The sequence below is a fragment of the Temnothorax longispinosus genome, chromosome 3 (genome assembly GCF_030848805.1).
Source record: "Temnothorax longispinosus isolate EJ_2023e chromosome 3, Tlon_JGU_v1, whole genome shotgun sequence".
Taxonomy (NCBI): Eukaryota; Metazoa; Arthropoda; class Insecta; order Hymenoptera; family Formicidae; genus Temnothorax; species Temnothorax longispinosus.
In genome coordinates, this window is record NC_092360.1 from 20,450,929 (window position 1) to 20,476,640 (window position 25,712).

General features: G+C 37.5%; 1 protein-coding gene and 1 non-coding gene across 2 annotated transcripts in view; one reads left to right on the forward strand and one right to left on the reverse strand.

Annotated features, from left to right (window-relative positions):
* Positions 1-5,428: 5,428 nt before the first annotated feature.
* Positions 5,429-5,500, reverse strand: Trnae-cuc (transfer RNA glutamic acid (anticodon CUC)). Its single transcript has one exon. It is a non-coding gene; the product is annotated as a tRNA-Glu (tRNA).
* Positions 5,501-5,997: 497 nt separating this feature from the next.
* The window catches only part of Ec (ubiquitin specific peptidase echinus), a 51,527-nt gene continuing 31,812 nt past the window's right edge, over positions 5,998-25,712 (forward strand). Inside the window, 2 exon segments of the mRNA XM_071773707.1 lie at positions 5,998-6,419; positions 7,956-8,196. Of these exon segments, the coding sequence (XP_071629808.1) occupies positions 7,981-8,196 (216 nt within the window). The 5' untranslated portion in view covers positions 5,998-6,419; positions 7,956-7,980.

The window sequence follows — 25,712 nt, forward strand, 5'->3', positions numbered from 1 at the left end:
GGAACGAATTAAAAATTGCGGGGGCGGATCGACACGAATATTTATCGCATTGTATTCGCGACGTTAACATTAATTTAAACACCGAGTGCTGTGAAGGCAGTTGTATTGAGCAGTGATTGATGTTATTAGTTCTTTAAGCGAAATTTACATGCAGCACGTTGAATTATTTATAACGCTGTATTTATAACGCATCAATATTTGCTCGCCTATTTTTGCAATGACGATTATTTTATTTATAGATCTTTCTTTCGTGTAGATAAATTATTCCGTAGAAGTAGCATCTATAAGAGTTGTCGAGGTCTCTCCTTGCGGTGAAGGGTTTTGAGCCAGTTTGACTACGTGTTTTCATCTTCGGACCAGGTGCGAGCGAGCGCGTGGTTAATTTTTGTGGGTTCCTTCGCGCCTTTTTCTTTTTATTTTCGTCTGCTCCGGGATCGGTTTAGTGATGGAGGGCGGTCCCGGGGCCAAATAAGTGCAGTGGCAGGGCCTTAGGGTCCGGGGGCCGGCCGTAACCGGTTCGCCGCCTGGGCATCATTACGACGTAATCTTAAGCGACCCTGGGAGGAGGCTTCGAGCTCCACGATAATCAGCAAGCCGTATTATCATCGCTGAGTAACAACATTCCATTGGTGGCCTCGAAGGTGTAAAGTAGTCACCGTATAGTCGAGTGTGTACGAGTGGTCTAATAAAAAACATTGTATCACGACTCTACTGTGACAGGCACTTCAAACTCAAATGACACAAGTCAAATATGATATTAGATTACTTTTATTTGATTGTTTTTATCGTAATTCTATTTATTTTATTATTGAAATTTTAAATGTTTTAAAAAATATATATCTAATATATATTTATACATAACATATATGTATACGATTTGTATGTATAAACTACCTTACATAAACAATATTAAAGAACACGTCTCGTTGCTTATAACTTATTTGTTTAAAATATATATTTTTTCTTGGCAATTATTTCTATATTTTTAAGTTAATAAGTTTACATCAGAAATATTGTGTCGAATGTAAAAGGATATTTTTAATCATCTTTATTTCATTTGAGTTTATCGAGATATACATATATGTAATAACATACGTATATAATAACTGCAATGTGAATATGTAAGGAAATAATTTAGACTTTATATCGTGAGTGCGTACACACTACACGCATAGAAAAAATACATGTCGAGTTAGTCTGCCGTCGAACTGTCAACTCGCATGAAAGTTTATCTTGGGACTGGTTAGATATTTATTTAAATGTAGCATACACTCACCAGGCCTTCTGTCGCACCTGTTTGACCTGTTTCGCACGAAGTTGAGCGGCCAACCATCAGTCGGAGCCAACTATGCCGTGACAGCGTTCCCTTTCCGTGTTTATTATATAATTAGTCGTAATTAGTTTGTCGTGGCATACTACTATGCATTCTTTCCATATCTATATTATTGCGGCACCGCATAACACGCGAATTAAATCATCGTGTTGCATTATATGATCTTATGAATGAATATTAACTCGCGAACTAATACATAAGCCTTGTTTAGCAGATATTTCATGCATTACTTATAAATATACAAAACCTGAACCTGTTTTTTTTTATTAGAACAGGAAGCTGTAAGGAGACGTGTAGTTCATGTTATGTAAATTCCGCGCTGCAATGATATCAGAAAAAGATAATTTATTAAAGGTTTGTACGTTTCACCGCAATCTCGTGCTCTTCCAAGTGCTTCGCTCTTGTTGGTCCTCGTGTCAATAGACTGGATGTATTTTATGCATGACCAGTCAGACAAGTTTTTCCCCGATGACCGCAAGCGCAATGCCTGAAGCTCGGTAACATTCGATACTTTATATGCAGGTGTCCCTTTGAAAAAATGTGCGGGTTGATGCCTGGAGCTTTAATAGTATCATATAAAATGTAAAAATAAACTTTTGAACTCTTTGAAAAAAAAATGTATATATATTTCAATAATTTACTCTCTAGAACAAACAGCGAAACGCTTCTCCAAGTGCATATATGACGTAATAAGTTTTTATTTTAAGTTTTGAATATATTTTTTTTAGTGAATTCTTTTAATGTGTTTATGTAAAAGCACAGTATTTTAGCATTTTTAATTTTTCCGATATTTTATGAAAAAAAACTTTAAAATATAAAAGCTATGTAATTTAGCATACTACTCTTTATAATTTAATAACTACCTTTTTGATAAAAATATGTATAGAATATGTGTCTGCTCTGCTTTTTGAATCAAAACACAAAGCAATAAAGGAAAGAATAATCTGATAAGAATGTAGAATTTATGACAATTTTCAAACATATGTGCGTCACGCGATCATGTGTGATTTAATGTGTTAACGATGATCGCGTGTTACGATCAGCAATCACATATCGAGCACAAAAGTAGCCTTCCAAGAAATTCGGCTGTAGATTACGCTAAAGCAGTTTCTAAAAAAGGAGAAGCACCAACAAAAGCGCACCTGTGGATTGCCCAGTAAATTACAGTAATCGGCGCTTTTGAACTTAGGATCTTTCAGAAGCATGAAGAGAAAGAGAGAAAGGTTCAAGTCTTTTTGCTTGTGAGAGACTAATAATACTATGACTGAACCGGCTTCGAAGGTTATCGTTTAATAGGGCAGAAAAATCAATATATCGTATATAAAACCGTGGAATACTAAAATTTTAATAATATATGTTTGCAAATTTTGACAGTAATCCCGTATAAATTAAGTCTTTTAGATAGATAAGTTAGATAATTAAATAATTTTATTTAAAGTGATTTAGAATTCCTTTCGATTTGAACTTCTAAATTTAGGTTTTGATAGACGTGTTGATATACGATTTGATAGATAGTTTGCAGCTTATTGATCACTCTGCGTGTTATTGGCACGGAAAATTTCGATAATACAGTTATCGAGCCTGAAAATCCACGGATTTTTTAGATGAAAAATGGCCGGTGAAATCCATGATTACCACGTCAATCTCCGAATATAATAAAAACGCTCAGCTTCTTCCATTGTCTAAACTCCAAGCAATTTTTTTAATATACACAATACTTCTGTGTTCTGTAAGAATTTTTTATTGCAATTTTTTTTACGAAAAAAGGATCTTGAAACGATTCTTTGTTTTACGTTTGCTTCTCTCGTCCTACATTCCGTATATGGTGCTTTGTACTCGTTTCAGGGTACGTCCGTTCTTCTGTTTGATTGTAAGAAAATTATTCCGCTGTCTTTCGATTAGCGCACCAGTATAATTTTTCCTGCCGCATGCTTTTACCTCTTAACTTATTGTTTCCACATAAACTCGCATGCCATGTTATGAAGTCATAAAATTGTCTTGCGGTCATTTACGTTTCTTTGAAATTATTCACTTGTTCCATTATCATTATCATGGTTTAGCGTCATGGACATTCTCTCCGCTGTAAGGTGTATCTTCTCGTCGTGCTACTTCGTCATGTTCGCACATACGTAAATATGGAGCTATAAAAATCGCCGCTTTACAGGAAAGCCGTGCAGATAAACCTGGAACTAACTCGCGTTAAATTCACTTCGCACGGTCGGGAAGTACAATGCGATTCATAATTAATTAGTAGGCGTTTACCGACAAAAATATACGTGCGGGATTCATTCGCGGTGCTAATGTATAACTGCAAAAGCTCCGTCGAAAAGAAAAGTAGCGAAGTTACACGTTAGGTATTTCTGCGCGTGACGTTTTCAGCAAATAAATCGACATTTCTGTTGCGTGCGCCGTGGATTTGAAATCTTATTAGGCAAATCTCTTTCTATGTATACAATTATCTTACACAATGCTTTAATGATTCTAAACAGTTGCCGAAAGAGAAGTATAAATTCTATGATCCTTAATTCGAAATTATAGTAATCCAACGAATCTTCCGTTCAATAAAGCCTTTAGATTAATGTCCAGTTTCTGTATATAAAGCCATTTTCTCCCTCATCATTTCGCATCTGCATCTGCCGCATAAACCGCGAACCGCACGGTCGAAAACCGAATTACTTCTGCGAGAATGAAGAACGTCCGGTTTTTTTCTCCCCGTCGTCGTGACCAACATCGGCCAAGGCTTTCTTTCGCCGCGGCGGATTCTGCCAACTTTCTTCTTCCGCAATGTTCATACGTATTGTTGTTTGCGTCGACTGCGGTTGTTACAGCGGCGACAAGTTTCATTGCGCCACACTCGCGAAACGTTGCAAACGCGACGCGACGTGATAATATGCTGAAAAATCCCTCTCTCGGCGAAATTAAACACAGACACGCATACCTATAGTTTTTATATAGAAAAATTTTACTGCGTAACGTGACGAGAGAATCGTTTGATGTGCGAAAAATCGTTGCGTAAAAATTCTCGGTGGAATCGATCGATCCAGAACTCCAGAGAGTCCTCGTCTTTTAATTCATTCACCAACTTTTATTACACGTGCTGTACTTTTACAACCGTCTGACATCCGCCAAACGGCCTTACGCGTCAAAATCTTCAGACTTGGATCGGCAGTGTCGTTTAATTTGCATGTTTTTCTTACGAGGGAATTGCCATCGCGGCGCCTCCGACTGTTCCCTCTCCTCGACATCTCGCGAACAGTGTCGCGAAACGCCAACGAAAATAACCACGCGATAGCACCGCGTTTAAACTTTATGCCGTAATTCACGACATTTTTCCTTCAGTTTGCATTCTCTCCTCGCGTCATCAAGCGTGAGCTTCCGTGCGTCTCTTTTTCTTTCGTCGTTTATTCGTAGATACGAGTTATTCCTTCTCTCCGTTTATTTCCTCCAGTTTTTTTCAGAAAAATTACGTACCGTTATCACCGTTGCTGAATGTTTGTGAAAAAAATTAAGAAGTTGCGTGTCTAGGGCGTAAAAGAGAAGAAATCATTGCGCAGCATCGTCTATAAATATACGCTTTCGTGCTTATTATACGAGAGGAACGGTATCATTAGTATTCACGACACGTACGTGGGGCAGACGACTGTCGTTGTTCAGGAAATTTCTTCGTATTTCAGAACCTGCAAAGCATCAAATAACACTCATTATATAGACAAGTTTTAACTTATGCGATTAACAAAAATTACGATATTAATTATTAATATAAAACAATACAAATTCAAAATTTTCATAGATAAAGCAATCTTTATTCTTATTATATCGTAATTATGATATGATATTCTTAGAATTTATTATTACATGTTTTTGTGTGTGATTATCAGGCAGCAAATATTTTATTATAAATTTTTTATTTTTCTTTGTATAGTAGTTTTTGTTATTTATTAAATATTTCGACTGTTTTACGAGCGCGCAGAGAAAATAACATTTTAGTGTATATTTAAAATACCTAATTTGTCAACGTTAAAAAAACACGAAAAAAGAGAAAGAGTATAAAATTGATTTAAATATTATAATAAATTAAAAAAAAAAAAAAAGTAATTCCGGTACCGGGAATCGAACCCGAGCCTCCTGGGTGAGAGCCAGGTATCCTAGCCACTAGACCATACCGGATTACGATGGGACTTCTTCTCTCACAGTTTGACAATGTTCCAGATGCAACATCCCTCTCGAACAATGTCAAACTCGTGAGATGAAATGTCATTCGTAATCCGGTATGGTCTCGAGGTTTTTTGGACGTCTGGCTTTCACCCAGGAGGTTCGGGTTCGATTCCCGATACCGGAATATATTTTTTTGCTCTTGTTTATTATAAAATTTAGAGCAATTTTATATTTTAAAAGTTTATTAAAAATATTATTTGTTATTATTACAATATAGGGATTTGACGAATTAATTGATATAACTGTTAATCATGATTGTTACATTTTACTTTTTCATTATGTCATTAGCTTTTTTGATAGAATGAAATAATTATGTTTGCACAAATAGTAGGAAATTATATAAACCTTGTCACATTTAAATATAAAATGCGGCGTAAGTAGTAATTTGAATAATAAAATTAATTAGTGATTTTAGATCATATAAATAGGTATTTTTTGTATCATTACGTATTGACATTATATATACGAGATGAAAATATCAGAAGAATAATTAACGTTAAATTATTAATAGTGCAATATATTTTATACTCGGCGCTTTCATCGAGTGTGAAAAATTAGCGTACGACGTCATCATTGATGTCTGCTGTTCGGGTGGTGTAATCTAAAATTAGATCCGTGCATGACAATAGTCTGTTTTGGTACGCGGTATCATGTAGCAGCTTCGAAAGGCGTGAAATCGGGTATTCTTGGTTACCGCGACTCATGCCGTGTAAATGGAAATTCCTTTTGCATGCCGTGTCAAGGACAGCAAACGCGGGACGACACATCGGGAGGCCAACTAGTCCGCAGCTTACTCGCAGTTTGCACATGGTCAACTGGGAGATCTATATATATAAATGCCATTTGCCGTAAACCCGCAATTTTATAATGGGTGTGTATAAGGAAAGTCGCGAGAGCGTGTGTTTATGCTTCATTTGTGCTCGTCGTGCAGTTTGTGAAGAGCGACGGATCAATGCAATTGTCAGTCATCATTGTGCTCTATTTCCCGGTTTTCGATGGCTTCTATTCTACAGTACGACGTTCTCGTAACGTACCGTGTCCCTCGATTTCATGCTAATAAATATTCAGAATTATCTCGTCCGATTATGCCTTTGATAGTTTAGCGTTGTGTTCTCTATGATTTTTTTATACAATTGAATGGTCTAAGAGCGTATAATATTGTTTTTTACGTTTATAGATTTTATTCAAATTAGAAACTAACACAGTAGCGTTAATTAAACAGTTTATTTAGGCAAACAAAATTATTTCAATTAATATAATAAATATTCATAACTTATTGTTAAATAATTTTGTTGTATTAGCAAATCATTTATCATTATAGTGACAACAAATACTTGGTTTGCTGCGAGAGCTAATTAATTTAGCAATAGTAGCAAATTTTTTGTTGCAATAGCAAAAAGTTTGCTTTCGCAGCAAATCAAATTTTGTTGTCACTTAAATTTCTCTCAGTGGCAGTTGTTAACTGCTTTACCAAGTTACTAAGAATATTACGCCAACGATTTCCGTTACTGAGTTGGAAAACGTAAACGTAGCCGACCACGTCTGGTTTTCTTCGTCGACCTCGTGATAAGTGCAACACCGAGCGGGACTTCGATGTCTGCAGAAGAATGTGACTAGAGTATTGTATCCGAACCCTGAAAGCCAAGACGGCGGAGACTGGCGCCAGGCCTGCTCTCAAGCACGTTCGCTCCGACCACTTTTCTCTCGGCTCCTCGAAATTAACCGTCGTCCACTCGGTTGTAATAGCATTTAGCATGGCGGTTCTCTCTCCTTTTGCCTCTTTTTTTTACCCTTTATATACGACTCTTTATGATGATTTTGCCTTTTTGAAGGCGACACACTCGAGGTGATACTCCCCTACTCCACTTGTGTGAGCCGATTGCCGAGAGGTCGCCGTCTTCCGCAAAAATGCAAGACAATCATTTTAGTTTTTAATTTGGAGAATTGAAACTGAAACCAACGAACGTGTACATGCCATGCGTAATCGGTTTTCTCTGGAGGTTACGAATCATAAAAATCTTACATTGCATTTCCGTATACTCGTAAACTGATTTCTCTGATCTTCCCCTGTAATTATATACTCTATAGTTTCCTCGTTAACTTGGTTTTATGAGTTCCCGCGAATGCTATGACTTGAATTCATTGCCATAGCTTAAAGCATAATAAGGTCTTTCTTTCGAGTGCACGATACCGCAACTTAATAAAATTTTGTACAATATTAAAAATAATTTCTATATAATGATAACACACTATTGAAGTTACCAGAAAAATATTATATGTATCTTATTTATATATCTTATTAAAATATGCTTATCTGTTAAAAGGGTTGTGCGAATTTTTTTCTAAAAGTTTCGCAAGAGATGAAATATTATTATAAATAAATGTGTTTATCGATGACTGCTTACAGATGACTCTACTTTGATTTACTGAGGATGGCATCTACAATGGGATTGCAGCAGCAGGCTGCATCCCAAGACACAGTGGATTTTGCCGGTTACTTGCAATCTACACAATGCCATCAGACAGAAGGACAGGTGCAGGGTTGTCAAAAATCGCCGCATCAGGAGCACAACAGCAGCTTTACCAGCACGAAAGGCTTGCTCAATGGACCCGGGCAGAACAATTGTTTCCTCAACAGCGCCGTACAGGTAAGAGATATCGCATATCGTCGAATCGTATTTCACTAAATATTATTAGTGAATTCCATAAATGTATTTTATTTGATTATGGTAGAAAAAGGTATCTGCAGAAAAATGCATATAAAGTCTAATTAAATACAAAAAAACACATTGGATTATGGTAGAAAAAGGTATCTGCAGGAAAATGCATATAAAGGCTAATTAAAGACAAAAAAGATATATAAATCACACATGCGCACGCACACACGTGCATATACGTATACAATTCTGCGGTATCGTATACGTATTTCCAGAAGGTAAACAAGCGCCTTAAGTATATGCAACCCGCTGAACGATCCTGCTGTTCGGACTTTCTCGGCGCAAGTAGGCGCAAACAAGCGTGTTACACATCAAGCTATATATAATCAGATCAGTTATAAATAATTTAATTAAATAGAAATTTATACAGAGAACCAATATTAAAACAGTCCCGGCAAATAAGAGAACTTGTTTATATGATAATATTTAGTTTTTTTTTTATTATAAAGTTTTCAAAACTACGTGTGTAAGAAAATTATCGCGAAATGTATCTCAAATTTAAATGCGTAAAAATAATGTGTGCAATAAGGCCAACCTATACATTTATCTATAAATAGAAATGCAAAAGTTTGTGGTCCTTGGCATTCGAAAGACGTCGCGCATCGATTCTCGCTTGCCATTTTCTTGAAGATTTTTACGAGTCTTGCGTCGTCCGCGATTTATGAACATAATCCATCGCCAAATCTTTAAGCGTGCGTTGTCCTAAGAGGTCTTTCGAAGCGTGCGTAAATATTCATGACCGGCGGTAAGTGACGGGACACATGGGGGACGTCTTTCCAACCGGATCGTGAGACTGCTTTTAACTCACTCTCGTGTGAGAGTATTGGTATCTCTCGGCCTCACTGTAAACTTCTCGCCTTTTAACGGCAAATTTTACAACACATTTATTGCAGTCGGGCTACTTCCTCAGTTAGGGACATCGACCACCGGTTCTAAAGTCCAGAGGAAGAGAGGAGTCGCGTTTATTCGTATATTACGCTTAAGAGGCGGCCGAGAGTGCCGTATTAAATATGATTTATTGCCTGGACAAATTTGAGGAGGTAACCACCTCTGAGAATTAAACGCTATGATGAGGCACCAGAGAAAACATCTTCTTCACTTGTGTTAGGTTCACCTGCGATATTTTAAACTTTTTATTTTGTTTTCTAAAGAAACAAGTAATCCTTTGCACACTTATATGCGCACGTATGTACATTTCATTCGTTTTCTCTTAAAACAATGGGTCGTATGGTCGATTTTATTTAAAAAAACGCAAATGCTAATTCGAGAGAAGTTACATTCTGTAAGTTGTCGAGGCCTGGTCGTGAGGCACGCGTACTAATACTGCGTCTTACGTGACATGTGATACAAGTGTTTTAAGCGCAAACCGCGCACGCAGCCAGGGTGTGGTAACTGCTTTGTCTGGCGTGTTACGAATGGAAAACAAACGGCGTGACAGTGTCGGTTTTCCTTCGTGGCCGTATAGTAATAGTTTCGCGACAGATATTTGCGCCTATAGCACTTATTAATTTCGCGACGGTGCATCATGCGCAAAGATATATGTCGTTATTGATATAATTACATGACCGATGAACAAATATCGTACAGACATTGAGATGAATTGTTCATGAAGGTCTAATTGCGTTTCCAAGTTGCAATTTTTCTCCGCGTAATACCGCTAGGCCGTTTTAATCGGCTTGCAAAGTTCCGAAACGGATCGATGCGGAAGTTGGGGTGTATACCCAACGGGCCTGGTGCACCATCATCGGTGCGAGCTTACTGACGAAGCGACGATACGAAACTTGTTTTGGTCGGCTATCGCGATGCTGTATAACAGCCTGCAGAGTGTTTCTGATTTCGTTAAAGTGTCTGATGATCGTTAAACGGCCGCGTTATCGTTTACGGGCTGCCACGCTGGCGCTGCCAGCCATGGTGAATAACGGCTTTAAAAGCTCGCGATAAAAATGCATACGTATCTGCGTTCCCATCCCTCTCTGGTGATACGTGATAGTCACCGGTGAGAATAGCGGCGTAACAGCACGAAGCGTGCATCGATAACGTCAGCAGTGTGCCAGCGGAAAACTACTTACATTTCTGACGTGTGTTTTTACGCTGATCATGTTAAACAAGCGACTTCGAGAGTGCTATCAATCTGTCGACGATGTCAGCAGAATTCAAATGAGATAATCCATGGACGCGATAAGCAGACAATCGATTGGAATTTTCGTTACGAATTCGCTATAATTTTAATAGATTTAACATTTTGATTATACACAGCTATAATATTGTTATGATGAAAGACCTAATTTTTTAGATTTTGCTTGGCCGTGTACGGCCTTTTTCACGGTAGATTTTCCGAATCGTTTCCAATCGTGCGTCGTAAGATGTTCAATGTTTTGCGGTGCACGTCCATAAAAATCTTCGATCTCTCGAAGAAGCGGGGAAGCGTTCGGACGCGCGATCACGATCGGTTCGTTCGACGGAATGCGCATAAAGCATTCACGATTACCAGAAGCAAATTGCAGGTTACGAGTACGGCGTATTCAAGGAGCTTCAAGGAGTAGGTTTAAAGTTCTTACGGGCTACAAAGTTTCAGGTCGCGAGGCATTGATTCATGCTTCTCTGTTGATATTCCGTTTTGTGCGAATCGAAATATTGCTCAGCCGTATTTTTTTTTATCGTTATAAAATTTTGCACATTAATCTTGCATATAAACAGAATCTGCGGATGAATAGAATTAATTTCGATTTAAGTTTTGATATACGCAATCGAAATAATGTTTAATTCCGTAATGTAATATTAGAATCGCAAGTGAACAAAATGATGACAGCTCGCTTGTTCGAGAGAGTTGCGAGAAAATACTTTTTTCTTTTTGCTGTTAATTTGGTGACAAGCCTTTGTCTTGCTTTTCGTTACGAATGCGTTACGAAAAGAAGCGGTATATGAGTAGTTCTTTCTAGCTGTTTAGCTAGACTACCGTACATAACGGTGCTGCAATGTCCAAGCGATAACGCTATTTTGTCACTGCTTTGCATTCTCGTGTGATTTATGCTTGTTATTATTCGCATATTTGCCGAAAAGTTTGAGAGATTTTTTAAAAGAGTGTTTGCCGTATTTAACTTAAATATTTTATATCCCTCAAAAAAAGAGTTCGAAATATGATGCATATATGCAACGTGACTGAGAGTTAATACTGATCGTATACTATACGCGTGCAATAGTAATGGCATATGTAACCTGTTATTATTTTCGGAACACCTGTCATGGAACAACTCGTCGATCCGAACGAAACTTCCGGAAGCAATTAGGCTATTCGTGTGTTTGGGGCTGCACTGCTCGTTCGTGCGGATGAATCGATTAACATCTGTCTTGCTATATAAAATATATGTTGAGAAATATATATTATTTCTCATTTAAATTTATTATTGTCGAGTTTTTTTTAGATATTTTTATATTTTTATATTTCTATATTTTGCTGAGAAACTATTTTTTTTAATCCAAATATTTTATTTTCCAATTTTAGCAAGTTTAAGTTAAAGATATTATTTAAGCTGATTTTCGCTAATGCAATTAGATGCAGTGGTGGGAATTGTAACACGTCACGGTGATTAATACGTAGCATTTTTTGTTTTGCTTCTGTTTCCGGACGATCCTGTGCCATCGTCCTCGCGTTCGTGCTTTCTGCACCCACGCCAGCGCAGCCGAGGTTCAAGGTTTCTCTCGCGGTCGCGCTCATAAAGAGGCGTAGCTTTCATTCTCACCGTCAACAATAATCGCAAGAAAGCGGGATCTCTCAATACGTCCGCCGTTTTATCGACACTCCCACCTCTGACGCATTAATGCGAAAAATAAATGTACCCACGCTCATTTTCGTATACGCACATTATCGCGTTAATTAGCTCTTATCCAATTAAATAAGTGCCCCGTTTTTCGCAAGCGTAAAAGGATGGAAAGCAAGCCGCAATGTCTTTCAAACGCACACATTTAATGCATTTTACACTGCATACAAATGTTCCCATAGTGCAAGACAAAACGGAGCTTTCTCCTTTACTATTTTCTCCCCTTGGTGTCACCGGCTGTACAGCGCTTCTGTTTTACGCAATTTCCGTATTCGATGATCTGGTTTCTCCATTATAACTGTATACAGCGCTTCTGTTTTACGCGATTTTCGTATGTGATGAACTGTTCTTCGTTATAATCCGTTATAAGGATATAACGTTATTTGTATGTTACGATCTAAATTCACATATATGTTGTACATAATTGAAGATTACGTTGTCGTAGATTCCCATGTAAAAAAACTCGTGGATAAAATATTTGCTAATTGTATGAGTCATTTATATTATTTGGAATCTTAACTTGACTCTTCTTGGCTGCGTGAGCGAGACTTCCTGTTTGAGCTCCGTCGAAAAAGGAAGCGCCGAAACTCAGTGCTGATGTAATTGTTGAAATTCTGTAACGGTATGAATTATCGTTCGATGTTTTTAAACTCTTTATTCACATCTTACGTTTTGGATGCTCATATTTCATGATATGCTCTAAATAGCGTGATGATTTGACCACAAAATACCACTTGAGAAGGCACGTCTCTTTGGAGCAAAAACGGTGCTGTTGCTCAGGATAAAAAAAAGCCGTATCTTCCAGCTGCCGGTACGTGATCGCGATGTACACCTGACCCGATCTTCCCTTAGGATTTAGCTTTGCGATTGGCGGAGCGAGGGTATAGGATACCAACACGTGCCATCTCGGGGACACAGCTGTTTCGCGATTCACGTAATACAGATGCACGCCTCGTGGTGTCAATCCAGAGGGAAATTACTCAAAGAGAACGGTCAACAGGAATTTAGCAACCCTCGATAATTTGCACCAATTACCTTATATATATGTGACAATTTTGTTTTATCTTCGCCGACTTTGTGCCTCTGCGTGTTTTTTTATCTTGATCGATGTAGATTTCAGTGATACGATTTTAGCAAGATCTCGACTTCGTGTCCCTTTTTTTTTTGCGGTAAAAAGAAGTTAAACTTAATTGCGTCCGCGGAGCAAAGCGTCGTAACGAAAGAAACGGGTGTGCCCGAAGGTCCCGTGATGTCACAAGTCGCTGGCCCATGAATCCGGGACTCGTTTCGGTGACAATAGGAGTAAGACGCGGCGCATGTTTGTATCGAAGGCGCGCACAAGTAGCGCCCGCGGACCCTTGAGGGAGAGCACACGCGTGGCTAATGGCGGATGGGGAACCTGCTACGCGATTCTGACAGCAGGTGTCTGGGAAGCGACTTTTCTGACTCATCGCCAGGTGATATTCCTGCCCCGATGCAGGAAGGAAGGAACCGGAAACTCGCCCGCAGAAGGCACAAAACCGCCTCTCTCTCTCTCTCTCTCGCTTTCTTCACGAACGAAAGCAAAGCTCCGTCCGTTGCTCGTCTCCAGCTTTGATTTCGTGATCAAGAGACCGTGTCGTTACTTCGCGCATCCTTCAAACTTCATCCGTTTCGCCACGGCTTATTAACTTTACCTTGCCGTAGCTGATGTCGCGCTGCAGACGGATCTAATACTCGATTACTCGGTGTATTTTATGGTTATTCGATGTTTACTATTACACAGCTTGCTGGTCATGTAGACAAACGAGAGTAAAAGTTAAATCGATACTACTATATTTATAAAACGATCGAAATAATGTATCGTATAAAATATTAAAACAATCTTTGTAATATTTTTGTATGACAAAGATGAAAAATTTTACTTGAAAGATTTAATCTAATTTAGTTTTTTTTTGTAATTGCGTATTTACATGCAAAATTTGACTGGTTTGAAAAAGTAATATCTGTTTTATTATAATTTTTGACATTAACTGTCCATAAATTTTCTTTTTACCGTTATTAACCACTTTATTTTCGAAATCATGTTATCGATATGGGCCTCGTCAATTTCTCAAGATAGCTTTCAATCGCGAATGAGCCTACGCAAAGGCATAATGTCGTACATGGCGAACCACGGTTACACAACGGTTGCAATGCTCGTTCGAGGAAGACGAAAAGGAATAACGAGAGGAAGAAATGGAGAAGCGAGAAGAGTATACGAGGCGGGCGATGGTAGGGATTAGGACGGAGGCAAAGTCGGCCTAGAAGGAGAACACAGAAAAGGGAGCCGTGTCTAAGAACCATACGTGTGGGAAAAGTCTGCGATGCGAGACTGAGAAACGCGTGCGTTCGATCGTAAGTTCGCACGTGCATGCATGTGTTGTCTTACTCCCACACGCACGCACGCACGTGTACAGTACGAGTAAATGTATCTCGACCACCTATACGCGTGTTAACGTATATACGCGTGACTTTTCTTTTCGCTCATGAAACTCGCGCTCCACGACACATCATCGTGTTCGTCAGATAGCATATGGAAATTGGCACTTAGTTGCAGGAAGCGCGAATAAATTAGCTGCTGATTTTCTAAATTTCCACGAAAGAAATTACGTTTTCCTTGAACTGACGCTCGCAGAAGAAAAATATTTGAAAGTAAAGTCTAAATAATTTATAAAAAAAGATATACATTATTATTTTATTTATAAACTTATAAATATATTAATTTATTAATTCTACTGATTTTTATTATTATTAACTTTTGAAATTGCTAAATAAAAATATAAAAAATTCACTTTGTAATTCTCAATTGGAATAATTTCGGTCAGTTTTAAGTCATAACTCACGGTTGGTCTACTTTGTTAATTTGGGCCGTCTTCTGGCAGGACTTATCCAAGTTCCTATCTTTATACTCGAGTGACTACTTTAATGTGGATCAGCCTGTGAAATCTAACGCTTTCGATGGTTCGAAACGCTCGCCTGTTATAGTGCGTCTGTAACACGAAGGGTTTTAGTGGACCAGAACCGTCTCGCTCATCTCAAGTTCTGGGAACTGAATCTTGTCTGCGGGATAGAAGTCGCAGCGCTTGCGCACGTTTCACCTAACACCAGTGATAAACTTTCTCGTGATAAACCTTCCACGCTTGATGCTTCCATTGCAGTTTATAATAACCGGAGTCATCTCGCTAAGTATAAGAACGTTAATAACATATATTTTTTTAAGCTTTTTATTATATACAGATAGTTTATTTTATGTGAATGACAGTTGCATTTTCTTTTTATGGTCCGGATATGAGTCGTTCCGAGAAGACCGGTTACGTTTACACTTTTAACATGGATTTAATTAATGATTTGCACGACGTAAGAGAGTAGTATAATAAGTTTCGCTTTTTAGTGTCCTGTTTAATGATGACGAAAGGCGCAAGCGTTTGCGACATGTTCATTTCACGCGACCCAGTTCCGTTGTTGAACGTTTATTGGGATTATAATCGGGCTTGCTCTCGGACAACAAATGACGTGACGGAACACGCCGAGATCATGACACATCGCCGTACATAACAGACACACTTGAAAGATTGCCGTTTAACGTACTCGCGATTTGTGTAATCTCGAGAAATTCGCTCTAGCGTAACACACTGCTTTTTACCTCTGGCGCTATCAATGACATCACCGCGTACTCCCACATCGTCCCGATCTCGATCACCATGATTCCATGAGTGGTCGTCTAGAAGGAACTGCCTCGATACCTGCGTGCGTGATGTGACTCACGATTTCGAATATCCTTAAAGGGTACGTCGAACCGCCTTTCGACATCATCGATAGATCGGAAGTCCGCTTTAAACGGATGTACCGGAAACCAGTGGTGATTTTTATGGCGGAGAAAACAATTTGCTTACGAAGAACTGTTATCGTTTCTCTAACAGTAAACCAACGACGTCCGTGCGGCTGAAACTGCGTTTACACGGAATTTTAACGCTTTAAACGGGAGCATTGTGGGCGCGGTCGCGTATTACACAGTGCAGGAGCGCTGCAGAAGCGAGGTGAAAAAAAAAACGGGGAGAAAAAGAAAAGAGCAGGAGAGTGCAACCGGCACGGCGCGGCGGTTAACTACCGCTGATAGGCGCCCGGTTATCCGTTCTTGCGGTTCTTCTAGCTGCACGGCCATTCGACGCATTCCTAGGTTCTATGGCATCGATGGCTAGGCACGCAAATGGAAGACATTTCCTTCTATTTTCCATTGATCATCATATTTTTTCCCCGCGTCTTTTTAACCGGCAGAACGATTAAGCAATTTTCTCCTCGCCTGGAATTTCGTTACGTGTGCGTTAGACGCATATCCTGCGCGCACGATCATTTCCCGATTCTCAGTCGTAATGGATTACTGTGATGAAATCGCCACCAATTATCGTGCCGTTGAAATTGTTCTGTGTTTAGTTTCGCCAATGAAGATGTCATACAGATGCTACATAGCGTAGTGAATATTGATGATATTCGTGGTGTAGTATATAATTGCCTTAAATACTATTTAATATTAAATAATTATGATAATAATATTGATGATATTTATGAGATAGTAATATTAAATACTATTTAATATTAAATAATAACGATAATAATAATATTAATATGTTAAATAATAATGACATCATGTATTGTTAAATTTTGACGAGAGGGAATATAATATTTATATATAGCCATTGTCAATTTTTAGGATTTTAAGCTTTATTAGAAAATCATTAGGTATTTGCCTTATAAATTTGAGATATCTGCATATTAAAATCTTAATATGCGAAATGTTTTAAACATATCAAATGGTTCAGAAATGGTCGAAGAGTAATGTATCGAAGAGTAAGATATCAATTCACGAATAATAATTATTCTTTGACGCTTTGGCGCAGCAATTATATAAATAAACATGAATTGCAAAAAAGATGACGCCTCCGGAGAACGCTAAGAATGTTGCAGAAAATTATCTGATGTCTTTTCGATGTTTTCCTACGATGGAACGTAACGTACTAATGATAATGATTCGGAAAGCTCTTCTTATCCCGAGCTCGTGCCGGTCATTTCGCGCGAGTAACTCGCCACGATGGGGTACGGGAGAGGGCCCGTTTTCGAAGAAACCCCACGGAAGACGCTGCTCGTAACGTCGTAAAATATGCAGTTAATGTGCGCAAAGTGCCTCCCAACTTCTTTGTGGCTAAACTAAATGTCCAGGCTTCCCCCCAGGTTCTTCTTTGCACCGGAGTGTTACCTTTGTCTTTCTATAAAACGCGCAGGCAACTTAAATCTGGACGGTCTCTGAGAGCAGTGACGACTTAAAGAGGATTAGAACTTAAAACATGATCAAAATACAATCTGCACTTAATCAATATTTAATTTTTTATGTATTAAAAAAGAATGTTTTTTTATATTTATTAAATTCGAATTTTGTGCTTTATCAATTATATAATCTGATTTAGCTTGTAACACCGGTAACAAGTTTCATCGTAGCAGCTTTTAAGAGAGAGGATCATTTATTTCAAATTTCTTTCGCGTATTTTTGTTCCAGATCTCTTGAAACAGTTCTCCGTTAGTACCGATCACTTATCAATAATACGAATTTTCTTACAGAAACAAATTATACATTCGAATCTTCTTAATTACTCATAATAAAAGTTATGGGTAATTACTTCTTTTTTTTAATAGATAATATCCATCTTTATGTGAATTATTATTGCTACAATTATTGAATTATTGCTCAAGTTTTGTTTGGATCGTTGCTTAAAATCAAGATTTTACTATCTATATTGTAAGATACGTCCATTATACACACGAAAAGAACGGTTTAGCCGAAGTATCTAAAAATTTAGCTTGATACAGATCTGAAAATAATTTTGTTGCACCATCAAAATAATTATGTAGAACAGTCAAACTGATTGCTAAAATGTCAAAGTTTTTTTACAGCCTTATCGTCATACTCAGCGACCTACTATAATTATTTTGAGGGTGCGACAAAATTATTTTCAAATCTGTATAAGCTAAATTTGTAGATACTTGAGCAAAACCGTTTTTTCCGTGCACTGATGCTTAATTAAAAATGAAAGTATACACTATTAGAGCGTTAACTCCTCCGCACGCAGGAGATGCGCATTAAAAGGAAGAAAAGGAAGTAGCCAACGGCAGCAAATACAGAGGAGCGAGTTTTGTTCTTAGCCTACTCGGAGAGGCTCGTGGGCAAGTAAACACGCGTTCGTACGAGACATTCTCATGGGAATCCTCATGCTGAGAATCGTTAGTGCTTGAATTAACGGCGGACAGGTAATCATCATCGTTGTAATTTTGTTGCTCTCTCACGACTCGACGCAACACGCCGCCACGCCGCCGTCGCTTCGCTATATTACTGACGATTTGGTAAGGTAATGTAACGCGATGATGCACTGTGATAATATCGTCGCTAACAAGGTTTGCGCTGGATCATCATCATTTTTATACGTTCTATCATTAATGCGTTATTGGTGACGAAAATCAAGACGCCTACATCTCTAATTGTCGTACAAAAAGTAGGATCACAGGTATATAACGATCGGTTATAATCACGTTTTAATGTAAATTTTATTGCTCGATCCCGTAACAATGGGGATCACGATTGAAAATTTTATTCAAAGATTTACAGTGTGTACTCCATTTGTAAAGATACGTTACGCTATATTATCCACACAGGCGAGACAGGAGATACGCTGTTATCAATTAATCAACTTCAGAAATAAAGCTAGTATCTGGACACGGTAGCTGCCTCACGTGGGAGTAATCGTCTCGAACAAGTCTGGCGTCTTTAACTCGATTCCTGAGAATTGCTTCCTTCGATTCAACAATGACTCATTGCAGTAACACAATGATCCCTGGTTTTCCGCCTACTCTGTATAACTATTTTTGATTATAATGCAATTAAATTGGGAAATTAGGGATTTAAAAAATCGAACTTTTTTCAGATATTTTTTATTGATACAATCGATAGAAAAGTGGGACACGCTATATAATACGTGAAAGACCATAACAATTATGATAGAAGAATAGGAAGTTTTCTTTTTTAATCTTTTAGGCGATATCTATCTACTTACGAAAAATTTGCACTTTTTGATTAAAGAGAGGATAGATATAGATAATAGCTTGTAAACGAGATAACCTCGCTCTTAATTGAGGCTAGAAGAGAGATTTCCTTGCGCGACGAGATAACTGAAGAGAATGCAAAAGCGAGAACGTAAACGTACGAAGGAAGAGGCAAAATAAAAAAGTGGCGCCGCAGACTTTTTATGATGAATAATTCAATTAAAGTGCAGAATAAACATCCATTAACGTAAGCACAAAAATGAAGTCTCACGTTCTCTAATCATAATCATTTATCAAATTTTGATAAGTTTTTTAGTGCGTTTTACAACCAGTAGGTACTGGCGTTATATTAATTACGGATATAATAATTATTAAAATTTAAAAAGATGAAATTATTGGTATACAATCTTTTCGTAACCGTATGATTAAACGACACGAAGCGGTGCGTGTTGCGCCAGACGAAAGAAAAATCAAAGTATCCAGTGGGGTATTATGATGCCACGGGAGTACATCACACTTTATATACTGTCTAGTATCAGAACCAATCGGAGTACACGTCGGGGACCCCGATATTATTAAGGCACACTTGGGACGCCAGGTCCCACGTGGTTCAGCCACCGTGACCACGTGGTAGGCAATGGTATAGTAAAATGCCCACGAGATAGGAAAGATGGTGGCTGAATGGGAGACTAAGTCGAAAGGGGCAGGAGAGTGTGGAGGTCAGGTTAAACCGGAAGCCGTCACCGGAACAGCTTCTACTTCGTAGATTCACATGGCCGACGTTCACCCGCAGAGGTCAAGATAATTTTCCCGTGTCAGTGCGAATGCTTGCATCAGATAAAAAAAAAAAAAAAAAAACGGTTTTGCGTCGATGCCTATTGTTTCTTTTTCTCAAGCGCCAAATTTGCTCTTGTCATTTGTGATGTTCGATTTGCTTCATTAGTTTGTTAAATTATTACTAGTTTCTAATGTATCCTAATTTAAATTAAAATTCTCTTAATGTTCTTAATCATTGGAGAACTAACAATAAGAAATAACATTTAAACAATTTTTGTTTTACAAAAATTGTGATTAATTTGGCTACATTCATGACATAATATCCTTTGAAAGCATCTTCAAACGTGACATTTTGTTGCGCTTGAAATATATCCACGTAAAAATCAGAAAACAAAATTTGGAAGATATAAATCCAAGCTTAAGATAGAAACGTGAGTATCTTTTAGCATTTACGAATAAATCTTTCTCGCGATTTATCGGATGAAGAACCGTACGCCGTATGAATATGTAAGAGATAGTAGATGTAGAGATGAATACATGCTAACAAGTTACATACTGAAAGTGATGCCTATGTGTACGCATTAGAATTCAAGACTTTATTTAACTAGGTAATCAAAATTGGTTATCCAAATAAATTAAGCTATATTAATTGAATTCGATTTTATTGCAAAAGATAACTGTTGTAATATAATATGATTGTATGACTATATAGATACACATTTTTTTAAATTTGTTTTGCATAACCTTATAGTGAATTATTATAGCGTATTAAGATTTGTCATTAATGATTATAAGAACATTAAGTTAATACGTTATAACAATAAAATAACAAGTTATAATAGCAAGTTATAAAGTTTGACAAGCAGTAAACGTAATTTACTTTAGAATTAGTCTACATTAGTTATTTAACTATATTTTTACATAATAGTTTAAGTAATTGTCGTGTTTTTTAATTAGTTGTTTATTGTTCTGAATATCTGATAAAGTCTAGTATAATCTGAATATCTAATAGAGTCTATAGTATAGAGTCTAGTATCGATTTGTTTGATTCAGCCTTCTTCTGACAGTTAAGTGCGATATACCGTGAGAAATACCTATAGTTTCCAAGGGTAATGATCTGTGGAGAATTGTTTACGACTGAAATGTCGTAACGAATGGAAATGTTATCCACATTGCTCTTGTGAGAATAATACAGACAGAGAATCTTAAGACATTCATAAACAATTTACATGTACAAAATATTTCGACGATAATTTTATCAAATTTTATCTTAATCTTCTTCATGTTTACTAAAAATATTAACCCAGCTTTGCAATGCCTGTTAAGTTAATTAAAATTTCCAAAACATTAAAGCAATATCTTATCTCGTGTTAGAGTAAATTAATTAATTCACGTAACAGTAAACGACATTTTGTCACTGGGACTTTCGGAGAGGTGTACTTTTAAATATTTAAAATAGCTTGGAGTGGAGAAAATGAAGTGTCCGGATGGAGCTATCTAGGACTCGGTGATGTTGATTTAAATGCCCGGTGGCGTGTCGACAGGTGTACGTATTTGAAGGTTTTATAGCTGATGCTAGCAGGTACATTCTGTATTAGTAAGTAGTTCGAAGGAGAGAATCTCAATATCGATAAGCGAATACCAGTGATAGAACGTACAGGTATGCATAGCCACGCCTCGTAGATACGTGTAAGCAATGCGTGATAATCGCAAATTGTTGCAACTCAGATACCATATTCCTTACTCTACTGTTGCTTTTCTTTCCTCAATAACAGGTGTTCTTAAACAAACGTTATAAAACCAAATCAAAAACGTTTGCTTCGCATTTAGTAAATAAAATTTACAATAAAGATGTTTTTACCAATTGGCTACCTTTATTAATTATAATCGTCACGACGTTTTCGACTAGGTAATCAATCAAGTCGAGTAAAAAAAATCTTTATTGGTAATTATTTACTGCATGGCAAAGCAAAAGTTTCTGATTTGGTTTAATTACTTATACACCGTTGATCTAATAAAGAACGGTGTTTTATCAATCTTATTGTTTATTTACCTTAATATTTACCGGTTATTGCGATGAATATTACATGTCTGAGACAAATTGGTGAAGATGCTCGTCACGAATTGTAAGGAGATCCAGGTTTGAATTCTGGGGGCCTATTACGTATCTTTTCACGAGGTGAAAATGCGAAAAGTGAACAGATTTACTAGATTTCGACCAATGAAATCGTAGATACTCTAGTGAATTTTCTCACTTTTCTCATTTTCACCTCGTGAAAAGATACGTAATAGGCCCCCTAGCTGAAGTGATATTTTTCGCAATAAATTCTTTACGATGATTTAAAAAGAATGCTTATTAACATCAAAGTTAATTCGATTAAGAAGGACCAAAACCAATGGTCAAAACGTCATGACGATTATAATTAATAAAGATATGAGTCAGTTGGGTCGGCTAAAAAATCTTTATTGTTAAAACATTATAAATTCCAGCTATTAATTAAGTTTATTTTTCTATGGTTGTACTAAATTAAATAAATGTTTTATATTATATGTATCTCTATAGTTGACAATTTAGATTTTTCAGTAACTTTTCTATGTCTCTTGAAGGAGAAATCGAATCGCTCTTATCGAAGAAGAAATAGTAGAACAGTAAGTGTTAGTGCTTATCGGTATCTAACAATGTTACAAGTTTACAAGTATAAATTGAGATACATCTTACATATTATAACATATATACATGTAGATATAATCTCAATAAAAACAATCTCCTGTGATACGTGACTCGATATCGAGACGTGCACGTGCTCCCTGCGCTCGTATATACGTCGTGCATGAGTAATATTGAGGTACCAGCTGTGAGTAGTACTACGATCACGTAGACCGTGATTCAAAATGGCGACGGCGGGTCAACATCCTCCCGCCCTGGAGAACGCGGTCCTGCGGCGGAAGGCGCGCTTGCTTGCAGCCATCGTATAGTGGCGCCGCCGAGCAGATCTTTTTAACGAAAACTGGTTTGTGGAAGCTGCGAGCTGCGACCGTGGACCACTCTCGCTCACGATTCGTTTGACCTCGGTCCGCGCGTCCACAGAGAGGAACAAAGAACCGCTCACTCTATCCAGGAGAGAGCTCCTTCGAATATACGCGTTGTCCCAAATCTTATGCATGAATCATGGAAGATTATGAATTTATCTTGAGGTTGCTTTAATAAAATTGAGAATATATCTTTGGATAATATAAAATAATTCTGGTTATACACGAAAAATATAAATTAGTTGATATTTGTTGTAAAGTAGTAATGTTTGTAATAATTGTAATATGGAAATGTTAAAACTTATGACCTGGTATAATTATATTCAAAAAGAAACGTTCGCGAACACAGCGCATTCCTTAGCGACGTGGGAGATTTTAATTTTTAAGAGTAAATGGATGGTAACGCAGCATGGCGGGGTCCATTAGACCATCTTCCCGCCACGATGGCCGGCGTTGAAATCACCCTTGGTATAAATTCGCGGGAACCGTGCACCAATAGGGACCTTTCCCGCGCTGATGCCTTTTGTCCTTGGATACTTTTTTTGAAAAGCAGAAGCGATGGTAAAGGTCATCCTAATGGACTTACGGAGATGTTCGTTTCTTTCACAATTCATGCTTACGATGCAGTGTGCAATAATGTTTTTTGCGATATGTAGGTGTAAGAATATTATCCTTGTAATTTAGTAAAAAAATTATTTAATAGAGAAACTGTACACCTAATATCGCCCTTGTCCCTAATTCCGCACTCTACGATATTGAGATTGTTTCGTGTTGCATTCTGTCAGTGAGCAGTGGAAGCTGTTGAACAACGCTATTTTGGGCGATCTTTTGTTTTATTTCAGTCAGAACTGTGATATAAAGCGTAGCGTGGCAGTTCATAGTTTCAACGACGTTTCGAAATTTCGCAAGAGGTGTCTTCCGTTATTAATACAGCAAAAAAGATACGTACCAAGAACGAATTTCTGTTATAAAAACATGTAATATTGTGTCTAATTTAATTCCTAAATTAGAGATATTTGTTGCTAGCCATTGTTGTAATTCTTTAATCGGTTATGTTTCTTTCTTGTGGTATTCCTAATCCCGCCCTCTGGGAATATTCATTATACCGCCCATTCTTTCTAATTGGTCTACCTTTAGAATACCTGTGAAGCTCCCTCAGCCTCCTGTCCAATGAGTAACAGGATTTTTTCCGAGAGTAAATCGCCCAGGCGGGATGCTGACCACATCATTTCATCCAACAGTCCGTGAAACCCCATGAGCTTTCTTAATCGTTAAAAGGGGATATCTTTAGCTTGTGTGCCCTTTTTTGAGTTGGGTCTATTTTCAGCATGTATTGTGTGTCCTAATTGTATTTTTAATAAAAATATGTAAGGGTGCGATATTAGGAACACTTTTTTTCGATATTGTCAAATGCCACTTTTTTGCTTTTCTTCAGAAAAGATAGTTAAATATGGTTTAGTTATATTCTTATAAGATGTTTTAAGTCAAAATTTTAGTTTTATAAACTAGGGTGCGATGTTAGGTACAGTTCCCCTATTATTGATTTTTTTTGCAAATTATTTTTATCTCTGTATGTCGTTTTATTTAATTTTACCTATAATGCACTACTTAACAAAATAAAATATGGCGATTATAATTAGAAACTTTCTTGGATGAGACTAATTAAATCTTACAAGCGAATATTAAATCCTGATGATGCCGGCGTGCTATCTGCGTTCGTGGATACCGTTGTAACTTTACAACAGCATATTCGTTATCGATCTTTTGTTACGCAAAATCAACCGCGAGTACACTTTCGATCGCTTGATCTGACGAACAATGAATACGAACAATGGAATATCTGATGTCTATACTGTGAAAGAAGAGAACGCGCAGAGTCAGATAACGAACTAAAGATAAACTTATTTAAGCTTAATATTTATGACGTTTTGAAACAAAACTTTGAACAACGTACTGTGGATGATAATTAATACTCGATATCCGTTCATTTGATCTCTCATATATCGTACAAGACCTATTCCTGTTTAGTTTTTTACAATCGATAAAAGGAAAGGGGTCTCTTAGTAAGGAGTGGTGATAATCGTTTTAAATTGAAAGAGGATAATGATTCTAGTCCGGAAACTTGTTCGCCTTCAGCGGAGGAAAGGCACTTATACATACGGCGACTCATAGAAGACGCAGCTTCAATATTTGTACCAAAGAAAATGTATCAAGTAATCGCGCAATTAAAATATAAACTTCTAATTGATAAAATGATAAATTGATTTCAATTTATTCTACATGCGAGCTTCCTTTATCCGTCAAGAAACATATTTGTATCTGTGGTTTTGCATCAAATGATATGTTATCTTTTATCCAGAAATCGTATTTATTTATCTCTGGGCCACCTACGGTGTGCGCCGAATTGTAAACATGGAAGTGCGCGGGACAATTTGGCGACGACCGTCGCCACGACGACGACGACGACGATACAATACACTTTTACTCCAGTTTGTATCGTGGAACCAGTTCTCTCTCTCGTAACAGGCCACGCTAGCCTCCTTTACTACTCATATACACAACTCCGTCGCTTCTTGGCCTCTTGGAAAACCGGTTCTCCGTTGATCCTCCTCTCGCATATCGTCCCTCCTTCTCTGCCTTTCCCCTCTCTTTCTCTCTCCCTCTTTCTTTTTCTCCTGGTAGTACGGCCTCCTGCAGGCTATACGAAAACAACGG